The sequence below is a fragment of the Drosophila arizonae genome, chromosome 5 (assembly GCF_054131065.1).
Source record: "Drosophila arizonae isolate 15081-1271.41 chromosome 5, UAZ_ARI_1.0, whole genome shotgun sequence".
NCBI lineage: Eukaryota > Metazoa > Arthropoda > Insecta > Diptera > Drosophilidae > Drosophila > Drosophila arizonae.
In genome coordinates this window covers 7,387,337-7,407,213 of record NC_142925.1, presented here as the reverse complement: position 1 = coordinate 7,407,213, position 19,877 = coordinate 7,387,337, and the positions used below count along the sequence as shown (strand labels likewise).

At 34.6% G+C, this 19,877-nt stretch overlaps 3 protein-coding genes across 13 annotated transcripts in view; all 3 read left to right on the top strand.

Annotated features, from left to right (window-relative positions):
- Window positions 1-2,107, top strand: part of psq (BTB-domain-containing protein pipsqueak) — a 52,866-nt gene extending 50,759 nt beyond the window's left edge. For 2 of the 3 annotated variants that reach the window (XM_018009622.2, XM_018009620.2), the window contains 3 exons: window positions 535-637; window positions 711-894; window positions 1,736-2,107. In XM_018009622.2, coding sequence (XP_017865111.1) covers window positions 535-637; window positions 711-894; window positions 1,736-2,107 — 659 coding nt within the window. The remainder of the gene's footprint in view (window positions 1-534; window positions 638-710; window positions 895-1,735) is intronic. The other variant, XM_018009621.2, reaches the window with a different exon arrangement.
- Window positions 2,108-2,128: 21 nt separating this feature from the next.
- LOC149268429 (uncharacterized) lies at window positions 2,129-2,458 on the top strand. Its single transcript, XM_089470154.1, has one exon. It carries the CDS (start codon window positions 2,129-2,131, stop codon window positions 2,318-2,320), a length of 192 nt encoding a protein of 63 aa, XP_089326280.1. The 3' UTR covers window positions 2,321-2,458.
- A 2,992-nt stretch (window positions 2,459-5,450) lies between these two features.
- Window positions 5,451-19,193, top strand: LOC108615267 (uncharacterized). 9 transcript variants are annotated; one of them, XM_089470162.1, is made up of 12 exons: window positions 5,451-5,778; window positions 8,015-8,162; window positions 14,315-14,576; window positions 15,719-15,814; window positions 16,058-16,601; window positions 16,669-16,755; window positions 16,982-17,545; window positions 17,612-18,126; window positions 18,190-18,429; window positions 18,495-18,590; window positions 18,660-18,730; window positions 18,818-19,193. In XM_089470162.1, the coding sequence occupies exons 3-12, from the start codon at window positions 14,322-14,324 to the stop codon at window positions 18,882-18,884; spliced, it is 2,535 nt and encodes an 844-aa protein (XP_089326288.1). In that variant the 5' UTR covers window positions 5,451-5,778; window positions 8,015-8,162; window positions 14,315-14,321; the 3' UTR covers window positions 18,885-19,193. The 9 variants fall into 9 exon arrangements, with proteins under 9 accessions (XP_089326288.1, XP_089326287.1, XP_017865143.1 ...); XM_089470161.1 differs by having other exon boundaries at window positions 14,312-14,576; XM_089470163.1 differs by lacking the exon at window positions 5,451-5,778 and adding an exon at window positions 5,795-5,934 and having other exon boundaries at window positions 14,312-14,576.
- Window positions 19,194-19,877: the final 684 nt, after the last annotated feature.

Here is a 19,877-nt window from a genome sequence, read left to right as displayed (position 1 = left end):
ATACTAGTCACTCGTTACTTCTGTACATTATTGATGTACTCGCTGGTGTAGTTTCTCAGTCACTCGTTACTTTCTCTTACCCTGGCTGTTGATCCCGGTTTGCTAACAATGAATTGTTTTATCCATATATTATGATATATGCTAAGCTCGATATTACTTCTATATTTCCTATATACATTCAATATACTCTTATATTATACATATATGATAGTTATATATGCACATCTTCTCGCTACTTCTGGGTTTCACTCGTTGCTCGTCTCTCTTTACTAGATTACATCTATATAGAAGCCACAGCTTAGCTACATGAACTCTCTTGCTATACTCTCTATATGTATGTCTCTCGTTAATATAATGAAATATGGATTTTTACTCAGTAAAGCAACTCTTTTCGAGTCACGCTTTGATTGTGTTGTTTCCACTTTCTTTCGAGCCAATATCTCATTCTTTTCTCTGGCACTTCTTCATCGTTGTTTATCATTTGCACTTTTTGTTCACTTCGCTAATTCTTCGACAATTCTTACAACGCCAAAGGAACACTTTATGGACGCTGCAAACGGGAGGGCATCGAACTGTCGCGTTCGAATCCAACACCTTGGTCCGAGGATGCTATGAACGAGGCATTGAACTCGGTGCGGTAAGTGCGCCATCAATTTGAATATGTTTCTCTCTGGTACGCAACTAACATTGATTTCGCTTTGCTTTTATAGCGTCGGTCAGATGTCCATCAATCAGGCGGCCATACACTACAACCTGCCCTACAGCTCGCTCTACGGCCGCTTCAAGCGTGGCAAATACGATGTGGTGGCCAATACAAGTGGCATCTCGATTAACAACACGTCCGGCAATACGACCGGCAGCATTGAGATTATCGAACATAGTCAGGAGAATTCGGTAGGTTTCATTTCACCATAGAGTGATAAGAGTCGATGGGAAAACTCTGTTTGAAGTCAACATTTATTTAGTTCGGCTAAAGCTTAATTATTGCAGAAGTATATATTTCATTTTGGGGAGTCTTTCTTGAAGTGTTCAGATGGTATAGCAGGCAGAGATAGAATAATTCATATTATTAGATTTAAGTAATTTACTGTTAATAATATAGCACTGTCTATAGATATTTGCTAATGCTTAGTATAGCAGCTGAAGAGTGCAGTAAATAATCCTATAATAAACCTATATTTTTTTCAAGCTATATATTTTTGACAAGCTATCAGATCTAGACTGATTCAGATACTTATTTATGCAGTATAATATTTTTTATAGACTAGATTATTTACTTACTTAGTATTCATTCTATTAAGGAACTTTCAAGTAAAGTGTTTGCTTCAACAGGGCAATCTAAGGGCCATTAGGATTTGGAAAATAGTTATAGACTCTTAAGCTTAAGCTTAGGAAAAAAAAAAACAAAAAATTTAAATGATTTCAATTTTACACTCCACTTAATTATCTAGGTTAGATAAAGATGTAAGCCATTCAAGTCTGTGCTATTTAAAAGCTATCAATAGCTAGAACGTTTCTATATACTAATAGTATTGATTGTTATAATCTTTATGAAGTGTGGAGTCGAAACAGATTATTTTTATGCCTTATGCACATAGTCAGTTACATAGATCATATCGTATTGCCTATTAATATACATATACACACCCACACACACACCCGCTCACCCACCCACACCCACACACACATATACTGGCCGCTTTGACTAACCGTTAACAAATTTATTTATGCGTAGTTGCATATGTTGCAGCATCAGTTCCCGTACAGTCCGTCGCCGCATGCGCAGACGCCGCAGCATCACGGAACGCCGCAGCATCATGGCACGCCGCTGCATCACAGTACGCCGCATCACAGTTCGCAGCAGGGGCCGCCGACGCCGCAGGGCATGCAGCAGCATGTGGTGCACATGCAACAGTCGCCACATCAGGCGCATCATCAGCAACAGCAGCAGCAGCAGCACATGCAACAGGATGTCGTCACATCGAGCAGCCAGGTGGTGCACAGCCAACAGCAGCAACAGCAGCAGCAGCAGCAGCAACAACAGCAGCAGCAGCAGCAGCAGTTGCAGCAGATCTATCAGCATCACGGCACGCCCGAGCGTAGTTGAGAATCACTGCACGCCGCGGCTATGTTGGGCGGCGGCGGCAATATCAGTGGCAGCACGGCAGCAACAGCAGCAACAGCAGCAGCAGTAGCAGCAGCAGCGGCAGCAACACCATTTGCCAGCATAACGGGTCTGGGCAGCGGGGCGACTGCGACGCCAGCGTCGACAGCGGGCACCAGCAGCAAGCGCAAGAAAGCGACCAAGCAAAAGCGTTGAGAAAGCGCCGCTGATGCAGCTGCCAGCTGCTGCAAGAGAGAGAAACAGGAGAAGATAGAGAAGAAGATGAATGTTGTTAACACTGTTAACGCTGCCACGCCCACCAACACAAATGCCACCGTCGCCGCCACCATTAAATTTCGCTTTAATGCGAAGCATTGGAAGCGCAAGTTGAAGCAGTTTCATTTGTTATTGTCGAAGCCAACTTAAACCAACAGAGGGAGAGACCGAAAATGAGAGAGACAGACCGAAAAAGAGAGAGGGAGGAGGGAGGAGTGATGATGAGCAAGGAATGTAGACATAATGAGCATATATATTAAAGCGCGAAGACAAAGAGAATGTCACTTTATTTTCAGGAATTCAAAAAATGAAAACCAATCAAAATCCAATAAGAAATTTTCAAAAATGAAAACTTGAAGCATTAATTACACAATTTGAAATGTGTATCAAATGTAAATAATTATTAAATAATTTTTAACTGTAAATGAACTATTATGCTTTACATTACACTACACAACACACGACACAACTCGAAATCGTTAGAGCAGCACTTTGTTAGTTATTTAAAAGAAAAACAAATTATTATTATTATTACTATGGGACAAATAACTTGGACGTGTGTTATATTTTTCATATATATATATAAAGTCATTGATATATATATTTATATAAATTTTCTTTGTACGAAACATTACATAAATTTTAAGAGCCAAATCGTGGCAAATGCCCGATTTATTGTTTTGATAGCAGAATTTTGATTTTTTGTTCACTTTTCTATTTAATTTAGTGTGAGACTGAAAGTGCGCCCCAAAACAAAAACAGAAAACACACACACACACACATAAATACATACATATACACAACTATGAAAGAGGAAATGCTTTATATTTTTGTTTTTTAGAGAAAGAAAGAGAGAAGAAAATACCTTAAAACTTATAGAATTAAACCAAATGCATCAAGGTCTTAGCAATTAAACTCATTTAAAGTAAGTAAACGTCAAGAGAACAACAACAAAACAATTTGAATTTTAAAAAGGCAAAAGCGTGAAGCAACAAAAAAAAATAAAAATAAAATAAAATATATCTAAGAAAATGTAGCAAAATGCATAACTATATAATTGAAGTAATATGAAGAGATATGCACATGAAATGAACAGCAAGAAAATATTATTTTTGATAAAAGAGACAAAGAAAACCTTGTAAACAAAAATGTCAAAATTACAAAATTCTCCAATTTTGTTAAGATTAGAAAATAAATTTGTCAAAAGCAAATCAAACTAAATAGACATTGTAACTAAACTAATAGCAATACATACACACACACACATACACTCACATATTTAGTAACATTTTGGCTAGTGTAGGCGAGTGTCAACTATATAAATATATATATTATTATATACAAAAATAAAGTCCAAAAACAAACTGTTCTATCACAAGACCCATGGAAAATACAACATGAAATAGTTTTTTATTTAGACGTTAGAGGGCGCCACACAAACGATGCATATAGAACTCTGTAAGTGTTTAGACAAAAACCTATCAAAAAATGGAAAATGTAAGCAAAATCAAATGAAATTCAAAAAGTTAAATTTTACAACATTTAAGAAGAAAATAATGTAAAAAAAAAAACAAAATTTTAAATTGACAAGAAAATTTATATAAAAAAGAATATATAAAGAACTTTGTATAGCTTCCATTAGTTTATAAAAACAGAAACCAGCGAGTGCTGTATACACCGATCACAAATACACACACACATATATATACAGAGAAACCACACACACACACACTTATACATATTTTTGAAGCTACTTCAAGTTTTGGTTTCAGAAAAAGGCGAAAAAGCGAAGCCAAGAAAAAACAGGAAAATAACAATTTATTTTTTGAAAAAAAAAATCTTTGTACATATATAAATTAACATACATTTTAGTTTTTAGGAAATGAAAAGAAAGAAGAAAATAATATAAATTTGAAATGTTTTTCTTAATTTATTATTATATTAATTAAAAAAAAAAAAAAAAAAAAAAAAAAAAAAAAAAAAAAAAAAAACGTAGAACTGAAATGCAATATGCTTACCTTAACTCAATATAATTTAATTCCTATTATTTTTTAGTTGCTATTTTTCAAATAATTATATATATACATAACATATATTTAATAATATATGTTAGACAAAAAACTGTATATCATTGTAAAATAATTAACAACTGAACAGCATATGAAATAAAGTCTATAAGAGTATAAAAAAAAAGAGAAAGAAGAATAAATACCAATTAAATAATATATATAAATAAATATCATAATAACATTGTTAAAATTGTCGCGAGAACAATTAAAAAATAAAACGAAGTAAAGTAAAATAAATGAAGAGAAACAAGAATTTTAGTACATAAAATAAAAAAAGATATGAATATGAAATCGAAAGAAAACATTTAAAAAATTATACTGTCTAAGCTTATTTAAATTATAAGTTTAATCATTAACCACACAATATTATAGCACATTTCGAATTATCAATATACGGAAAGAAATATCGATTATAAACTTAAATGTTAGCCCAGACAGGAACCATACAGACCTAAATAATAATAATAATAATAATTCTATAAATGATAAATATTATGAATAATTACGCAAATGTCCTTAGACAATGCAAGTACATGTAGTTCGATGTATGTACTATATGGCAAATTGGAAGGCAGTTTAAACAACTGAAACAACAACAAACATTTAATGTAATATTGGTATAACGTAATTTTTAAAGTGAGGTACTATAAATAAAAATTATTAAATAATATAAATCAAATTGAAATTGTTTTTTACCTTAAATCCCAAGTAGATGTATTTAATAATAATACGGATTTTAAAACTGTAAATTTGAATTCAACAGTTTTTTACATTGTATGTACATATTATAGCCTTTAACAGTCGCTCTCAAACTATTCACACAGTTCATGAGTTCTGAAACTCACTTAACAGTGCTCCACAAAGCTATCATTTAACATGTTCTCTCTGGCAACTGTTACAGTGTTGAGTGGTTTAATGTCTGTTAGCGATGCGCAATCGAGAGATTGTTGGGCACATTCGTTCGTTCGACTGCCCAGTCGTGCCGATTATTCGTGTCTGTGCTCTCCGTAGTGCCGTTGTCATTCTCGTACTCGCTCTCGCTCTTGTTGCTTAAGCACTTTTAACATTAACAGCAGCATTTATTTAAGATGTCAGAGTTTAGTTGGAGTTCTGCTTTCCACAGTGACGGTTTGGAATCGGCAAATCAAAGCGACTAATTTCTGCGCATACCAATTCGATTGTATCCGTGTGTGTGTTTGTGTGTTTTTAGCCGTTTTAGACGCAGAATATTACAGAGCGCAGCATTTTTTGGTGTACAAGAAAAAGTGGTGCGCGAAACAGGATTTTAACTTGGCTGTTTCTTCGCCCCCAACTGCTGCAGCACACAAGGTGTGTAAATAACTGAATGTTTGCACAAAAAACAGGTGCAATGTCAATGTTGTACAATATTCTTTTTTTAAATTACAACGGTAAACAAAAGCGCGCAAATTTATTGTCAGAGTGTACATAATTGAGAGTGTGTGTGTTTGCTTAAGGCCAAGAGAGGTACAAAATGTTATCAGTGCACAATTAATTAATTGATTAGGCAGAACAATAATTATATTACAAAATAAACTGCATGCAAGTGAAAGTTAATTGAATTTGTGAATTTAACTTTTGCGGCACGAACAATTGAGCGAGAATTTGTTGCAATTTAGTTGTGAATGAAAAGTGACAGCGGATGTTGCCAATTTATAGAAATATTAACACTGATTTATTTATTTATTTTAATATATGAATGTTGTTAAAGCAAAAAGAACGAAGCGCTTTGCGTGCTCCCAATCCTTTTTTTTTTTTAGGTCACAAGGGCAAACAAATATTACAGTAAAACAAAAAGAGTGGAAAAAGCACACGCCGTTAGCTAAAGAAAGCAATGAGCCGCCCCACCTTCGTCTACCCACATATTTAACTGCATAAACAGTTTATTTTTGTGTAGCCGAGCCCAGCTGCAAGTTCAGCTTACGCCCAGTACTTCCAGAACTTGTTACCTCAATATAATTATATTACAACCACATGCTACATACACGCACACACAGAAAAAGCAAAAGTGTGCAAAATGATGGCATAAACGGTTTACCGTTCAACACGTTTTTTCTGAAAAATGAACTTATAGAAAAGACAACAAAAATGTAAAATACACAACAAAAACCGCCAAAGACCAACAGCAATAACAACAACTAGAACAATATCAATAGCAACAGCCAGCTACAGAGACAGAGAGAGAGAGAGAGAGAGAACAGCACACAACGTGCTTGCGATGAGTGAGAGAGCGAGAGAGTAGTAGAATTATTAGAGAGCGAGCACAGCTTGAGTGGTTGCGAGAGCTTTTTTGTTTTTTTTTTTTCGCACAGCTGTTTACGATGGAGCAGCATAATAAATTGAGAGCCTGTATGTAGAGCTGTTGTTGTGTGGTTTGGCCTGTACGTTTTGCTTTGGCGCTGTTATCCTGCTGTCTACGCAGTAGTGTCTTAAATAACAACAACAACAGTTTAATTTAGTCTATGGGGGGCAGTACGACAACAAGTGCCGCTTGCTGTGCGTGTTTTGAGGGTTAATTAAACTCTTAGCCTTATCCACATTGGTCAAAGAAAAAAATATTCACTAGACCACAAGGTCTAGGCAGCCAATAGCGTCGCCACATTGACACACATATTTTAGCTGTTTTTTTGAGTGCTGTCAAATTGCCAAAAATAAAAAATTCGCTTTCAGTTGCTGTAAATTCAATATAAGCAACAACAAAACAGAAAAGCTTGCGTGGGTTGACTATGTTAATGCGCAGCACTTCAAACTGCTGCAAATAATAGGAGCGAGAAGGCAGGAAACAAAGACAATGGAAAGTGCGTATGCTCAAGCTAATTGGAATGTTAAACTTAACAGCTAACAGCAATGTTAGAAAAACAATTACAACTGCATCGAAGTCTTAAAAATAACAGACTTTTGCCGTTACGTAGTTTGATTTGAGATGTAAAATGAAATAACATTAGCCGTTAGGCGTGCTGAATATGGGCAAAGATTAATGAGCTAATGAATGGAATATATAATTTGAATATAAATATTTGTTTTCTAGAATTTACTTCAAATCTTATGCCCGATTTGGCATATTTTTTTGGCTAGGGTATTGTAAAAATAGAAACAGATTTTTTTTTTCTTTTCGAGTGCTATTTTTAAAATGATAATTTTTTAAAAATAATTTGGACAGCTGTAATTAAATACTTATAATGAAATTATTTGTCTAGCTTTTGAAAGCGAAGCCATGGAAAGATTGATTGTATTTGAAATGCCTTTGGGCAGATGATTGACATTTTAGCTCTTAACTTGAGCTTTTGATTGCGCGCTCGTTAGCTCGGTCAGGCTATGCCACCTGACAAGCTTCAGGTGTCTGTGTGTGCGCACGTATATGTATGTGTGGGTGTTGGTCCCTGCTTGCATTTCCTGTTGGCTAGCTAAATTGCAAAATGGCGTATTTCTGCTGCCTGCTTCAGCAAAGTTAATTAAAGTTTGTGGCTCTCTTGAGTAAATCCTTTAACAAATTGCTTTCTATATTTAATTTATGCATTTCATCTACTTTTATTTTCACTCTTTACAGCCCAGTTGAGTTGAGTGAAGCGCTAATAACTGTGCTTCGACTTTAAGCTTGTTTACGTCAAGGTCGCTGCATAGGATAACAACAAAAACAACAACAACAACAACAAACAAACAATTAGAAATTTCCTAGAACAAATCGTTGCACGCACGTAAGTTGGCTATATTTATACATATGTATGAGTATCTATATACACAGCTACATATCTACATATATACACACGTATGTGTATATAGCTAAGGCTTTCCTTGCTGATTGCCAATTGATTTCTATGCAATCAACGCTGCTTAAAAATTCATAAATGAACCATGCAGTTCGCAATTGTAGCTGAAATTGAATAACAAAATTGCTAAGCTTGTATTGATTGTATTTAATTAAAAGTTGACATTTAGAATTCAGCCATTGAATTAATTAGAATTTGTGCATTTGTATTGTAGAGTGGGCAATAAATTTGAGGTAAAAGTAATTGAATTTGCTTTTAGATAGTTCATGTCACACGCAGATGCTATTTCCCCTTCCATATATTATATGTAGAGAATAATTTACACTAATATAGTCATAAAAAATGTTTAATTTGTCGGCTGTTTAAGTTTTATCAGCTGTTCAAATAGATTTCAAGGTCATTTTAGAATTGGCTAATAACAGTTGGTAGTAGACTATACTTACTTACTTTACTAGCTTAATTATCTACTGTTTGATTAAATGATTAAAATACATAAATAATTTAATGGCAATATTAATTATAAGACTTATCAATATTATGATGAGTATGATAACATATTAATATGATTAGCATTATCATGAATAATACAATTTGATTAGCATTAAATGAGGTGCGAGTATTTTATTAACGCTGAATTATTATGATTGATAATAGACATCGCACAGGCTTCGAGCTGAATGAAAATTTGAGGCATTTCATGCTTGAATGCATCTCCTAATGCTGTTGATTAGGTTCGAGCTATTTTTAGGGTATTTTATTTCATGTGAATACAACATTCATACAACAACTTCATATAACGATTAATTTATGGAGATATAGATCATTTTATGATGCAATTTGCTATGCCTATAGATATAATATATTTTAGGGCATAAATTATAATAAAACTTAAGCTCTATTATTAAACCATAAAAAATACAAACGCATTCAAAATAAACATTTAATATCGTAAAGTACAGAAAGCAATATAAATATGGCTTTTTGCCCATTTGAGCAATAAGTCGAAGAAAATTATAATACGAAAATCCATTTAGCTTCTTTTAACGTTTAATGCTATTTAAAAATTCAGCGTAAATTTTGCCACTTTAGACACATTTGAGCAGTTGATCAAGGTAACTTGAACGCCACACGCTTGTCAGTCCCAAATGGCAACTAATTTACTGTAAGCTACTTATGAATGCTTGAGCACAGTTCATACGTACGGAAGAAAACAGAAAGGGAAAGAAAAGAAAATATGAAAAGGGTCCATAATATTTAGAATTAAATTTGTAAATAATTCAACACTGATTTGTTTTTCTTATTTTTTTCTCGGCCTTTTACACAATTTGTATGGCTTGGCTTTTGCAACTACGTTATATGGTAGCAAAAATATATTTAAAAAAATATAAAAAAAAAAAAGAAGAAAAGTACACTGTGAAAAAAATGCACTGTCCGTTGCGTATACTTAATATGCTAATCAAATTTATGTAGCAATATTTTCAGTACGTGTGTGTTTAGGGCGTGTGTTGAATGTATGTGTGTGTGTTTGTCCTAACTTGAGCTAACTTGTGCTACATGTCTATAACTTTTTCGTATGTTCTTTTAAAAGTTTTCTTACTCACGCACAGTGGAGCAAACAGCATAAATTTATAATATAAATAAAAAAAAATATATAAGATTTAATTACAAAAACTAAAGAAAGGAAAACAAAAAATATATTAATATTAGGAATATTAAAAAAAAAAAAAAAAAAAATATATATATATATATATATATATATATATATATATATATATATATATATATATATATATATATTTATTTATAATGATATATCGTATATTGAAATTAATTAATAAAAAAAAATCTTTTATATTTTCCAACAAAAAGTTTAAGTGCCCAATAGTTTCAATTATGTATTATTTGTCTTCTTTATTGTCTGTTCCGCCCCACTGTGCCTTGTCACTTATACATTTTCCTTTCATTTTTGCGCCACGCGCCTTTGTTCATTTGTTTCCCTCGAGGCTGGTTGCAAGCAACTTTTGGCGTCTCGACCTCAACGCTGGGTGCCACAAAAGGACCCTAACATGCTGGCCTTGCTAACACACTCACACAGATACAGACACACTCATACACCCACCCACTCTAACATTTCTCCTCTCGTTTTTCTGTGTTTTTTTTTTTCGTTTTTCTTTTTTGCACAATGATGTTGAAGCATTCGTCAATTGACCCTTGACTTTCTTCAAAGGTGTCTGCCGGCAACGAGGCCCTCATTTGGGTCTATTGCTATCGCCGTTCGACCTGTGTTGTGTGTGTTTATTTGAGATGGCGGCATGGGGCGGGGCGGGATGAAGCAGAGGCATACGTTTTGGCATGCTAGCCATTAGCTTGTTAGCCTTGCATATTCTGGCTTATCCTTGGCACTTACCCTTTGACTAAACGAGGCCCAGCGGAAGCGAATGCCACACAGAGCAACAGTCACTGCCATTGCCAGTGCCACAGTCAAATGTGCAACGTGTGGCACTTGCAGCAGACGCTGTTGGCTGCGGGTGTGAGTACGTGCCACAAATTGATTATGTTGTTGCGCTCTGTCTGGCCGTCTGATTCGTTTATTAATTTTGTCATGTTGTTTGGCTTTTTTGCAAAATTTATTAAATTCAATTTGCAACAGCGCACGATTCTGGAATAATTAATGCGGCACTTGCAGTCTGCACTTAAATATTTATAATCGTCGCAAAAAACACTGATTTTATAATGAACTTGCGCAAATTTATGCACGAGTCGAGCGAACGGCACTTTGAAGTTTACATAAACAGTGTAAAATTTGTGTAAACATATTGTTTACAATAAAAGCGTGATATTAAATTTTGTATTATGATTTCTGTATACGGCAATTTTGAATTGAATTTAAATAATTTTTTAAAAATTTATTAAAAAAAATTTTTTTTGTTTACAATTGGTCAGTTTTATTGCTTCCAGGGCTTTTTATATATAAAAAAATTTGTTCACATTAATAAGAAGTTAACATGATGATATTTCATCGATTGATGTTTCAAATTGCAAGAAAGAAATACAAAAAAAAATAATATTAATATATATTATATAATAAATTTATAATAATTTATTTATATTTATAATAAAATATATATAATTTTACTTATTTAATTATTATTATTTTTTTTTTTAGATTTAAATAAGTTAGGCATATTGCTATGACGCTTTGGTCTATACTTAAACATGATTTATATGTTTATTTTGTTATTTATTTATTATGGTCGTTGTCTATTAAAACCTATAACCCAATATATCTATATATATGTATATAGATAGATTTATCAGTTGAAACAAATTTCTTTTTACTTACGGATTGCATTTAAGCGTGCAGCTCATTTCCTGTCAGTTATTTTGTGGTTCAGTTGCCATGACGCAGCCAGGCGACCTGCCTGAAAGCCACATTATTTTTTTTTTGCCTGATAAATACACATACACATATAAGTATACACATATATAAAAATATCTGTATATATGTATATATGTGTGTATATTTGCAGTTACATATGCGCACATATTTGTCATTTGGTATGCATTGCGTGTGTGTCTGTCTCTCGCATTCTTGAACAGTCAAAGGCAAATTCCCCAGCCGTATCCCAATTCGAGTCTCTCGACCTTCTCTATCTGGCCCGAGCGTTGCGTATACGTAATATTCGCTTGTAAATTCATGCGTTTCACTTTGCTTTCATTATCAATGCCAATGCTGAATGCGAGTGAACTGCGTCTGTCCGTTATTGCTTTACATACACACACACACACACACACATGTATATATATATATATATATAAATGGCACGCATGGTTTTTATGTATCCGTGTATATTGTTGTGGCTGTATCTGTAAGATACTTTAAGGTTTGGCAGCCGCTTAAGCATGAACAGCCATGAAAATTGCTAAATGGCGCCTTTTTTTTTTTGGTGTGTGCAGATTGCATATGATAATGGTTCTATATAAATGAATAGCATAGTTGGGACTGCGCGAATTGGGTGTTTCTAAGGCTTGGCCCGTGACCTAACAAAAATCGAAACGCTTTTGTTGCTCAGAATCATTTTATTATTGACAAAAAAAAAAAAATTGTTTTGCTCTCAAATGCTGCTTAGTGTGAATTCCTTAAATTGAGAAGCTCTCGAATTTATGTGTAAAATATATATTGTATATATTTGATTTAGACAGAAAAGAAGCTGTTATGCTGCTTGTGAAGCCCTACAAATCTGAAGCTTGCTTAACTAACGGTAAACTGGTTTAAGACCTACAAAAGTTGGCTTACAATTTATATAAAAATGCAGTTTAAAGTAATGCGTATAGAGCTTGACACATATTACAATAATGCAATAGAAAATACATATAATAATACGAGAACTTATTAAAATAAATAATGAGATTATAATAAAAGTAATTTTAATAATAAAATTTAATTTAGAATAATAATAAAATAAAAATAAAATTAAATTAAAAAAAAAAAAGTACAATAATTTATTATTATAAATATTATTAGCAATAGTTAATTTTAAAGGAAGTAAATTTATTTAATAGTGAGTAAATAATAATAGTGAGTGTAATATAGTTTAAATATTTAAATAGTTCTAATAGTTGTAGTTATATTAATATAATATTATATTATATATTACTTTCTACTTATTTAGTTCGTAAATAATTTAATTAAATAATTTGATTAAATTTAATAGAATATATTTTTATTAACATAATAGTAAATAGTAAGTAAAGTACTAATTATTAAATTAATTAAGAAATAAATTCTTGTCATTCTACAGGGCATTTTCTCTTTGTTAACACTTGCAATACTCTTTCCATTATTGTCGTTTTCACTTATATTGTGCATACATATATTTGACGCTTCGATTAATAAATCAAATATAAAGAAGGGCAGCAATAAACGTAATGCACTTTTATGAGAGCTTCCGTGAGAGAGAATTTTTGGCATGCATTTTGCTATAGTTACCTGTGTGTGTGAGTTGTGTGTGCATGGGAGTGACAAGTTTGTGGATTACTAGCTCAATTTCGTGAAAACAGAGTATATTGGTTCTATACTCTGTCTCTCTTGCAGTGAGTTTCTAAAAGAAATGTAGAGATTATGAATATGTAAAACTTAACACCTGAACAAATTTGTAGTGCAGCTTCAATGAGTCGAACATCTTATTTGATTCGCTAGACAAATAGAGCTTTTGAGTGCTCACATTTTCAATATATCAATAATCTGATAGTAAAATCTTAATATTTTAAACTCTATTAGAATATCTTATGAATCAATGATCTACAGTTTTTCCAATTTCAGCTTAATAACGCAGTAGTACCAGTACCAGTAGTCTCTATCATATACATATTTTTATATACTGATATAGCATGGATTGTCACAGTCTTCAGCTTGAAAAGAATATATTTTTATATATATTTATCAATAAACAGATAATAATATGAACTACTCAAGAGCTAAGGCTCTCCTCAACATAAAATTATGCTAATTCATTCTTCTCTAAGCGAGCATTACGCAGTCATCAATAGCCGATCGACATATTCTTAGTTGTTTTCGTTTTCATTTTCGTTTGCGTCGTGAGTGCCTCTCTCATGCTCTCTCTCTACGCTACGTTTTCCTCATTCTTATCTACATTTTCGTTGATAATGCATTGAATTTGAGTGAAATCATTTTGCATTCATACAAATTCAAACAACAATTTGCAGTCCACTGTCATCTCTCGCGGCGTCGAGTTGTTGTGAAACGAACATAAACTATATACATATATAAAGAGAAAAACAAAATTGAAATAAATTTTAAACAAATTGTTTTGCTATACTCGAAATACTTGTAGCGCGCGCGTTTTTTTTTTATTTTTATTTTATTTATATTTTCACTTTGCGCGCAGCTGAAATTTGTTTATTTGCTACGCTCTTATGATTTGTTGCAAAATGCGTATACGTAGTGTGACATGTGTCGCGAATGCGCTGTAAGTTCTTGTTGTTATTGTTGCTAAACAGAAATAGAAGAAAACAGAAAAAAGCAAATCGAAAACCAAACTTTTCTCTTCGTGCAGCAGCCGCAGGATGAGCAACAACAGAAACATCAACAATGACGGCGGAGGTGGCGTCGCAGGTGGCGATACTGAAATGGCAGCGGGTGCAACAGCATTTGCTGCCTCTGTTGCAACAGCAACTGCAACAGCAACAACAACAGCAACTGCAACAGCAACAGCAACTGCAACAGCAACTGCCAACTCAAGTTCAACGCGTCGTTTGGTACATTTGCAGGGCGGCAATCGTGGAGCTGCCATGGGCAATGTTGTTGGCTGGCTAAAGCAGGTTTCTGTTCTCTCTTTTTTGCCAGCGCACTTGGCCCACATATAAACATATATATATATATATATACATATCTATATCTATCTAGTTGTATTTATCTGTGTGTGTGTGCTGCACTTCGACTGCTACAGCGTGCGAAGTAGTTTTCTGTTCTTGAGCCAAGCACCAGGAGCTAGTCAGCTCTAATTACGTTACTCACATCTCGTGACACACACACACACACAACAACAACACACAATATATGCTGTACCTGTTTTATTGTTATCCTGCACCTGCTTATACGTAATGCAAGCGCACATGCCTCCCCCACTGACACACCTGACACACACCTGACACGTTGCTCGCTTTAATTTTGTATTTGAGCTTTTTATGGGTTCATGTCATAGAGATTTGCACCAATTAGTCAACCAGGATTAAATGATATACATTTAATTTATATTATATATAATTATATATTGTATTATAGTATTATTTAAAAATACTTAATTTTTTTTTAATATTTTAGTTTAATATTTATTGAATATAATTATAATATTAATTTAATTTCATATTTATTATTTTCAAAATAATAATAAATTTAGTATATAATTATTTTATTTTTATTATTATTTATTATTTTGTCCGAATTATTTTATTTTAATTTTAAGAAAAATCTAAATTAATGTGTATTAGATTTAATTATAATATTAATTTTATTTAATATTTTTAAAATAGTTAAATTTGGTATTTAATTGTTTCTTTTTTTTTTAATACTTATTATATCTGAAATATAAGAAAAATTGCTTTATTATTTAAATTTAATTGAAATATTTAAATTTAAAAGATTTAAAAAAAATCATTTATTTATATTTTAGAGTTATTTTTATGTCAGAATTGGCCAGAGTTTTTTTTTTTTTTTTTTTTTTTTTTTTTTTTTTTTTTATGTTTACCAAATAAATGTCTAGCAGCCTCGCAAATTTTATATCAATTGTCATACCAATGCTTCTACTTATCTTTTAACTAAATGAATATTTAATAACAGATTACTTATACTTATACGCATACCAACTTATATAAGATTAGTATAAGTATAAGTATAAGTAAAACGTATTTATTTTGTATTCACTTAGTTATTTCTGATTGTATTTCCCATTTGTTTTTCATAGGCGCTAACTAATTTTTATTATTTGGAGCTATTTGATCTTGGAGCTTATTTCATGTCAACCCTCTTGCCGCGCTACCTAATCCTAATAAAAGCCTATGTATGTATCAATTATAACCCCAGCAGCAGTTCATATTTCCAATCTGAACTCACTCACTCGCCCTCTCTCTCTCTCTCTCTCTCTCTGTCTCTCTTTAACTCACTGTGTATCTCACTCTGTCTCTCCCCCCTCCTTGATGTTGTTGTCCGTCGATGTTGTGTGCTCGCCTTGTTCATGTGTCTTTTGGGTGTTGCTATGATTCATGTTCATTGCTCATGTATGTGATACCCTATAATCTTGCAGGCTTCCATTGAGGTGCGGGACGCTGGCACCCGCACTCTGTCCATGCTGCAGAGCACAAATCCGAATTTTCGCTCACTCGACTTATCGCTGACGCCCACAGTATCCGTGTCGGCCAGTGTGCCGGGCAGTGTGCCGACTACAACGAGTGCCGAGGGCTCACTGAGCGGCTCCACAAATCTGACTGGCATTCTGCAAGACCCAGAGGATAGCTGCGATACCAAATTGCTGACACGAACACGGGCATACGCGTCCGTTAGTCAGCCACAGAGTCCAAGGCATCGTGGGCGTGGCACACCGAACGGCCTGACCGGACGCTCAACATCGATATCGTCACAGCTGGAGAAGACCAAAAAGCTGCTCAAAATGACGGAGGGCGAGGACAAGCCACTGACCATTCTGCACTATAACGATGTCTACAACATCGAATCGATGGCCGAGACGGAGCCGGTGGGTGGTGCGGCCCGCTTTGCCACAGCCATCAAGAGCTTTGCACATCTCAATCCACTTGTACTGTTCAGCGGTGACGCCTTCTCGCCCAGCATGCGTAAGTAGTGGGCAAAATCCATAATCAAATGTCAGCGAATTACAATCCTTTCATCTTCCACTCACAGTGAGCACCTTTACCCAAGGCGAACAGATGATACCTGTGCTCAATCAGGTGGGCACACATTGTGCTGTCTTTGGCAATCATGATTTTGGTGAGTTTGCTCTGAAACCCATTGAAATGTGTTTGAGTGTTTCTTTGAGAGTCTGTAGAGGTATTTAACAGTGCGAATGTTAAGATCATGTTAAAGTTTTAGAGAAGTTAAATAAGAAATGTTAATTTAATTTTTATACCCTGAACCCATTGAAAATGGGAAATCATTTTATTTTAGATTAGTTAAGAATTCTTCAAATGCTTATAATATATGCTCTTTTATTCAGATCACGGCCTGGACGTGCTGGTTAAGCTGATCAAACAAACGGATTTCCCTTGGCTCATGTCGAATGTGGTTGACAACGAAACTGGTCGCCCGCTGGGCGGTGGTAAAATCTCTCATTTTATATTACACAATCAAATCTCGATTGGACTCATTGGTCTGGTCGAACGGGAATGGCTCGAAACGTTGCCCACAATCGATCCCACCGAGGTCACATATATCGACTATGTGGAGGCTGGAAATCGTTTGGCCCGCGAGCTGCGCAACGAGGGCTGCGATCTGATCATTGCCCTCACACACATGCGCACGCCCAACGACATAAATCTGGCCGAGAAATGCAATGGCATTGACATCATTCTCGGTGGCCACGATCACGTGCGAGAAGTGACCGAAATTAATGGCAAAATGATTGTGAAATCTGGCACAGATTTCCAACAGTTCTCAGTCATAACCATCGAGCGGCAGGCCAACGATCGCACACAGTTCACAACGGATGTGCAGTGCATGGACGTGACGTCCAAGATACCCGAGGATCCGGTGCTCAAACAGGAATTAGCCAAATATGCCAGTAAGTGAGAGTTGAGAGAGTATAGATGATGAATTGATAATTAAATTTGTTATTCTTCTTCTACAGAATTCATAGAGAGCAAGCTATCGGATGTTATGGGCATATTCAGTGTGGAGCTCGATGGTCGCTTCTCGAAAGTGCGCACTCAGGAAACGAATCTGGGCAACTGGGTATGCGATGTGGTGCTGGCAGCTGTGGGTGCCGATGTGGTTATACTGAATGGTGGCACTTTTCGCTCGGATCGCATACATCCCGTGGGCAAGTTTACAATGGGTGACCTGGTCAATGTCATACCCATGCGAGATCCTTTGATCTTGCTGGAGGTCAAGGGACACATGCTGTGGCAGGCGCTTGAGAACGGCGTGTCGGCCTATCCGAAGCTTGAGGGTCGTTTCCCACAGGTGGCTGGCATTAGTTTCGCCTTCGATCCACAAGCGGAGCCTGGCAAGCGCATCGATCCACAGTTGATACAGGTGGGCGATGAGTATTTGAATCTGGAGCAGACCTACAAGCTGTGCGTCAAGAGCTACTTATATATGGGCTGCGATGGCTATACCATGTTCAAGGATGCCAAAGTGTTGGTGAGTGCAGGATTCTGAAAGCTGAAATTGTGACAGTTAGTATATAGTATTTCTCTTTGATAGATGGATGACGATGCCTGTCCAGAGCTGGGCATAACGTTGCAAAATCACTTCAAGGCCATCAATTCGCGCAAATGTGGTCAGAACACCAAGCATCGACAGTCGCTAGTGACGCTATCGCGGCGCCACAGTCTGGTGCAATGTCTGGACAGTTTAGATCTGGATGGTCCGTCGCCCATACGTAAACTCTCTGTGGGTCATCATAATAAGTCGATGGATCTGGCGCATGGCAATTCGCAGAAGGTATGGACTCCATGGAGTGATTAATCTATATAAGAGAGAATCGTGATTTATTTTACTTTCTGTAGATGCTGCGTCGTGCCTCGTTAGATGATCTCGAGCAGTCCACTTGCGATTTGGCGCCACAGATTGAGCATCGCATTATAATGATACAAAACGAGGAGGTAAGTCTCATATATTCTATATATATTCCCCATATATTATAAATTAACTCTCTATCTTGCCTCCCTCAGCATCATCGTCAGCTGCTATATAAGAAGGAGACGCACATTATGAACTCGACCATAACCGAGGCGGAGGACGAGTAAAGTTCTTTGTTGTACTGTTGTTGTGCATTTACGTTTAATTTCTATACTCTTTGTTTCTCTTTCGTTTATTCCTTTTTTTCCAGTAGTTACAAATGTAGGCAACTTGAAACGAGTTGTAGGGCAATTACCGATTCGGAAAGACAGATATGAGTTAAGCAGAAGTGAAAGACAGTTAGTAAAGCAAGCTTAGTTATGCATCGATGGAAATCATCTAGAGAGATATATATATATACACCCATATATATAGACGTTACGATATATGTTATTTATTGCTGTTGTTATCATTATAATTAATTAATTTTTTGCTAAGTTTAAACGAGATTACTCTGAAAACAAAAAACAAGAAAACCAATCTGATATTGATATTAATATTGTGTACCTAAATAAGTTTAGACAAAAACCGATAAATTAAGTTGATGCAACTATGAATGTTTTTAATATACCTATTATTTATATATACATATATTTATATATTGTTCGCAGGACAACTTTAGGAATTTATTTTGAAAGACATTCCAAAAGGACAAAACTTCTCCAAGCCAGTTGATCAATGCAGAGGTTGTAGCAATATTTTAGGTGTATTATAATTTTTAATGGTGTCTCCAACTAACCCAAAAGAAACTTAGCTAGAGTTGTGTATGTGTATGTGTGAGTGAGGATAGGCAAATTGAAATGTGAGGATAGCAAGCAATATTTTAGAGAGAAAGAGCGAGAGAGAACGGGCCATGCATGTGTATAGGGTATGGATTGAGCATAATTATATAAATATATATATATTATATTTTTATGACAACTTTTGGAGTGTCGCAACTGTTTTGAAAATAATACAATCAACTATATATATTTATATATATATATATATATATATATATATATATATATATATATACTATAGATGAACACAATTTCTGGCAACAAATTAGTGCACGATCTACAAGATTTTAAAAGTAGAACCGACAGAAAAGAGACGCTAGCTAAATCGTTCCTTCAGAGTAGCATTCCCCATAAAACAACTATAAATAAAACATAAAAAAGAGATTTGGCGCAATATTTTAAACACAAAATGCAATGAAATTGCCAAAAAAAATATAAATAATATATATATACTATTTTAGCTATGTATGTGGGCGTGTACGTGTACTG

Excerpts from the sequence above, each read along its gene's own strand:
- LOC149268429 (XM_089470154.1), top strand. The coding sequence starts at position 2,129 with ATGTTGGGCGGCGGCGGCAATATCAGTGGCAGCACGGCAGCAACAGCA.
- LOC108615267 (XM_089470158.1), top strand. The coding sequence starts at position 14,172 with ATGATTTGTTGCAAAATGCGTATACGTAGTGTGACATGTGTCGCGAAT. Across the intron at positions 16,756-16,981 it reads CTTTGGCAATCATGATTTTG|ATCACGGCCTGGACGTGCTG; the intron begins GTGAGTTTGCTC and ends TCTTTTATTCAG. Across the intron at positions 18,127-18,189 it reads TCAAGGATGCCAAAGTGTTG|ATGGATGACGATGCCTGTCC; the intron begins GTGAGTGCAGGA and ends TCTCTTTGATAG.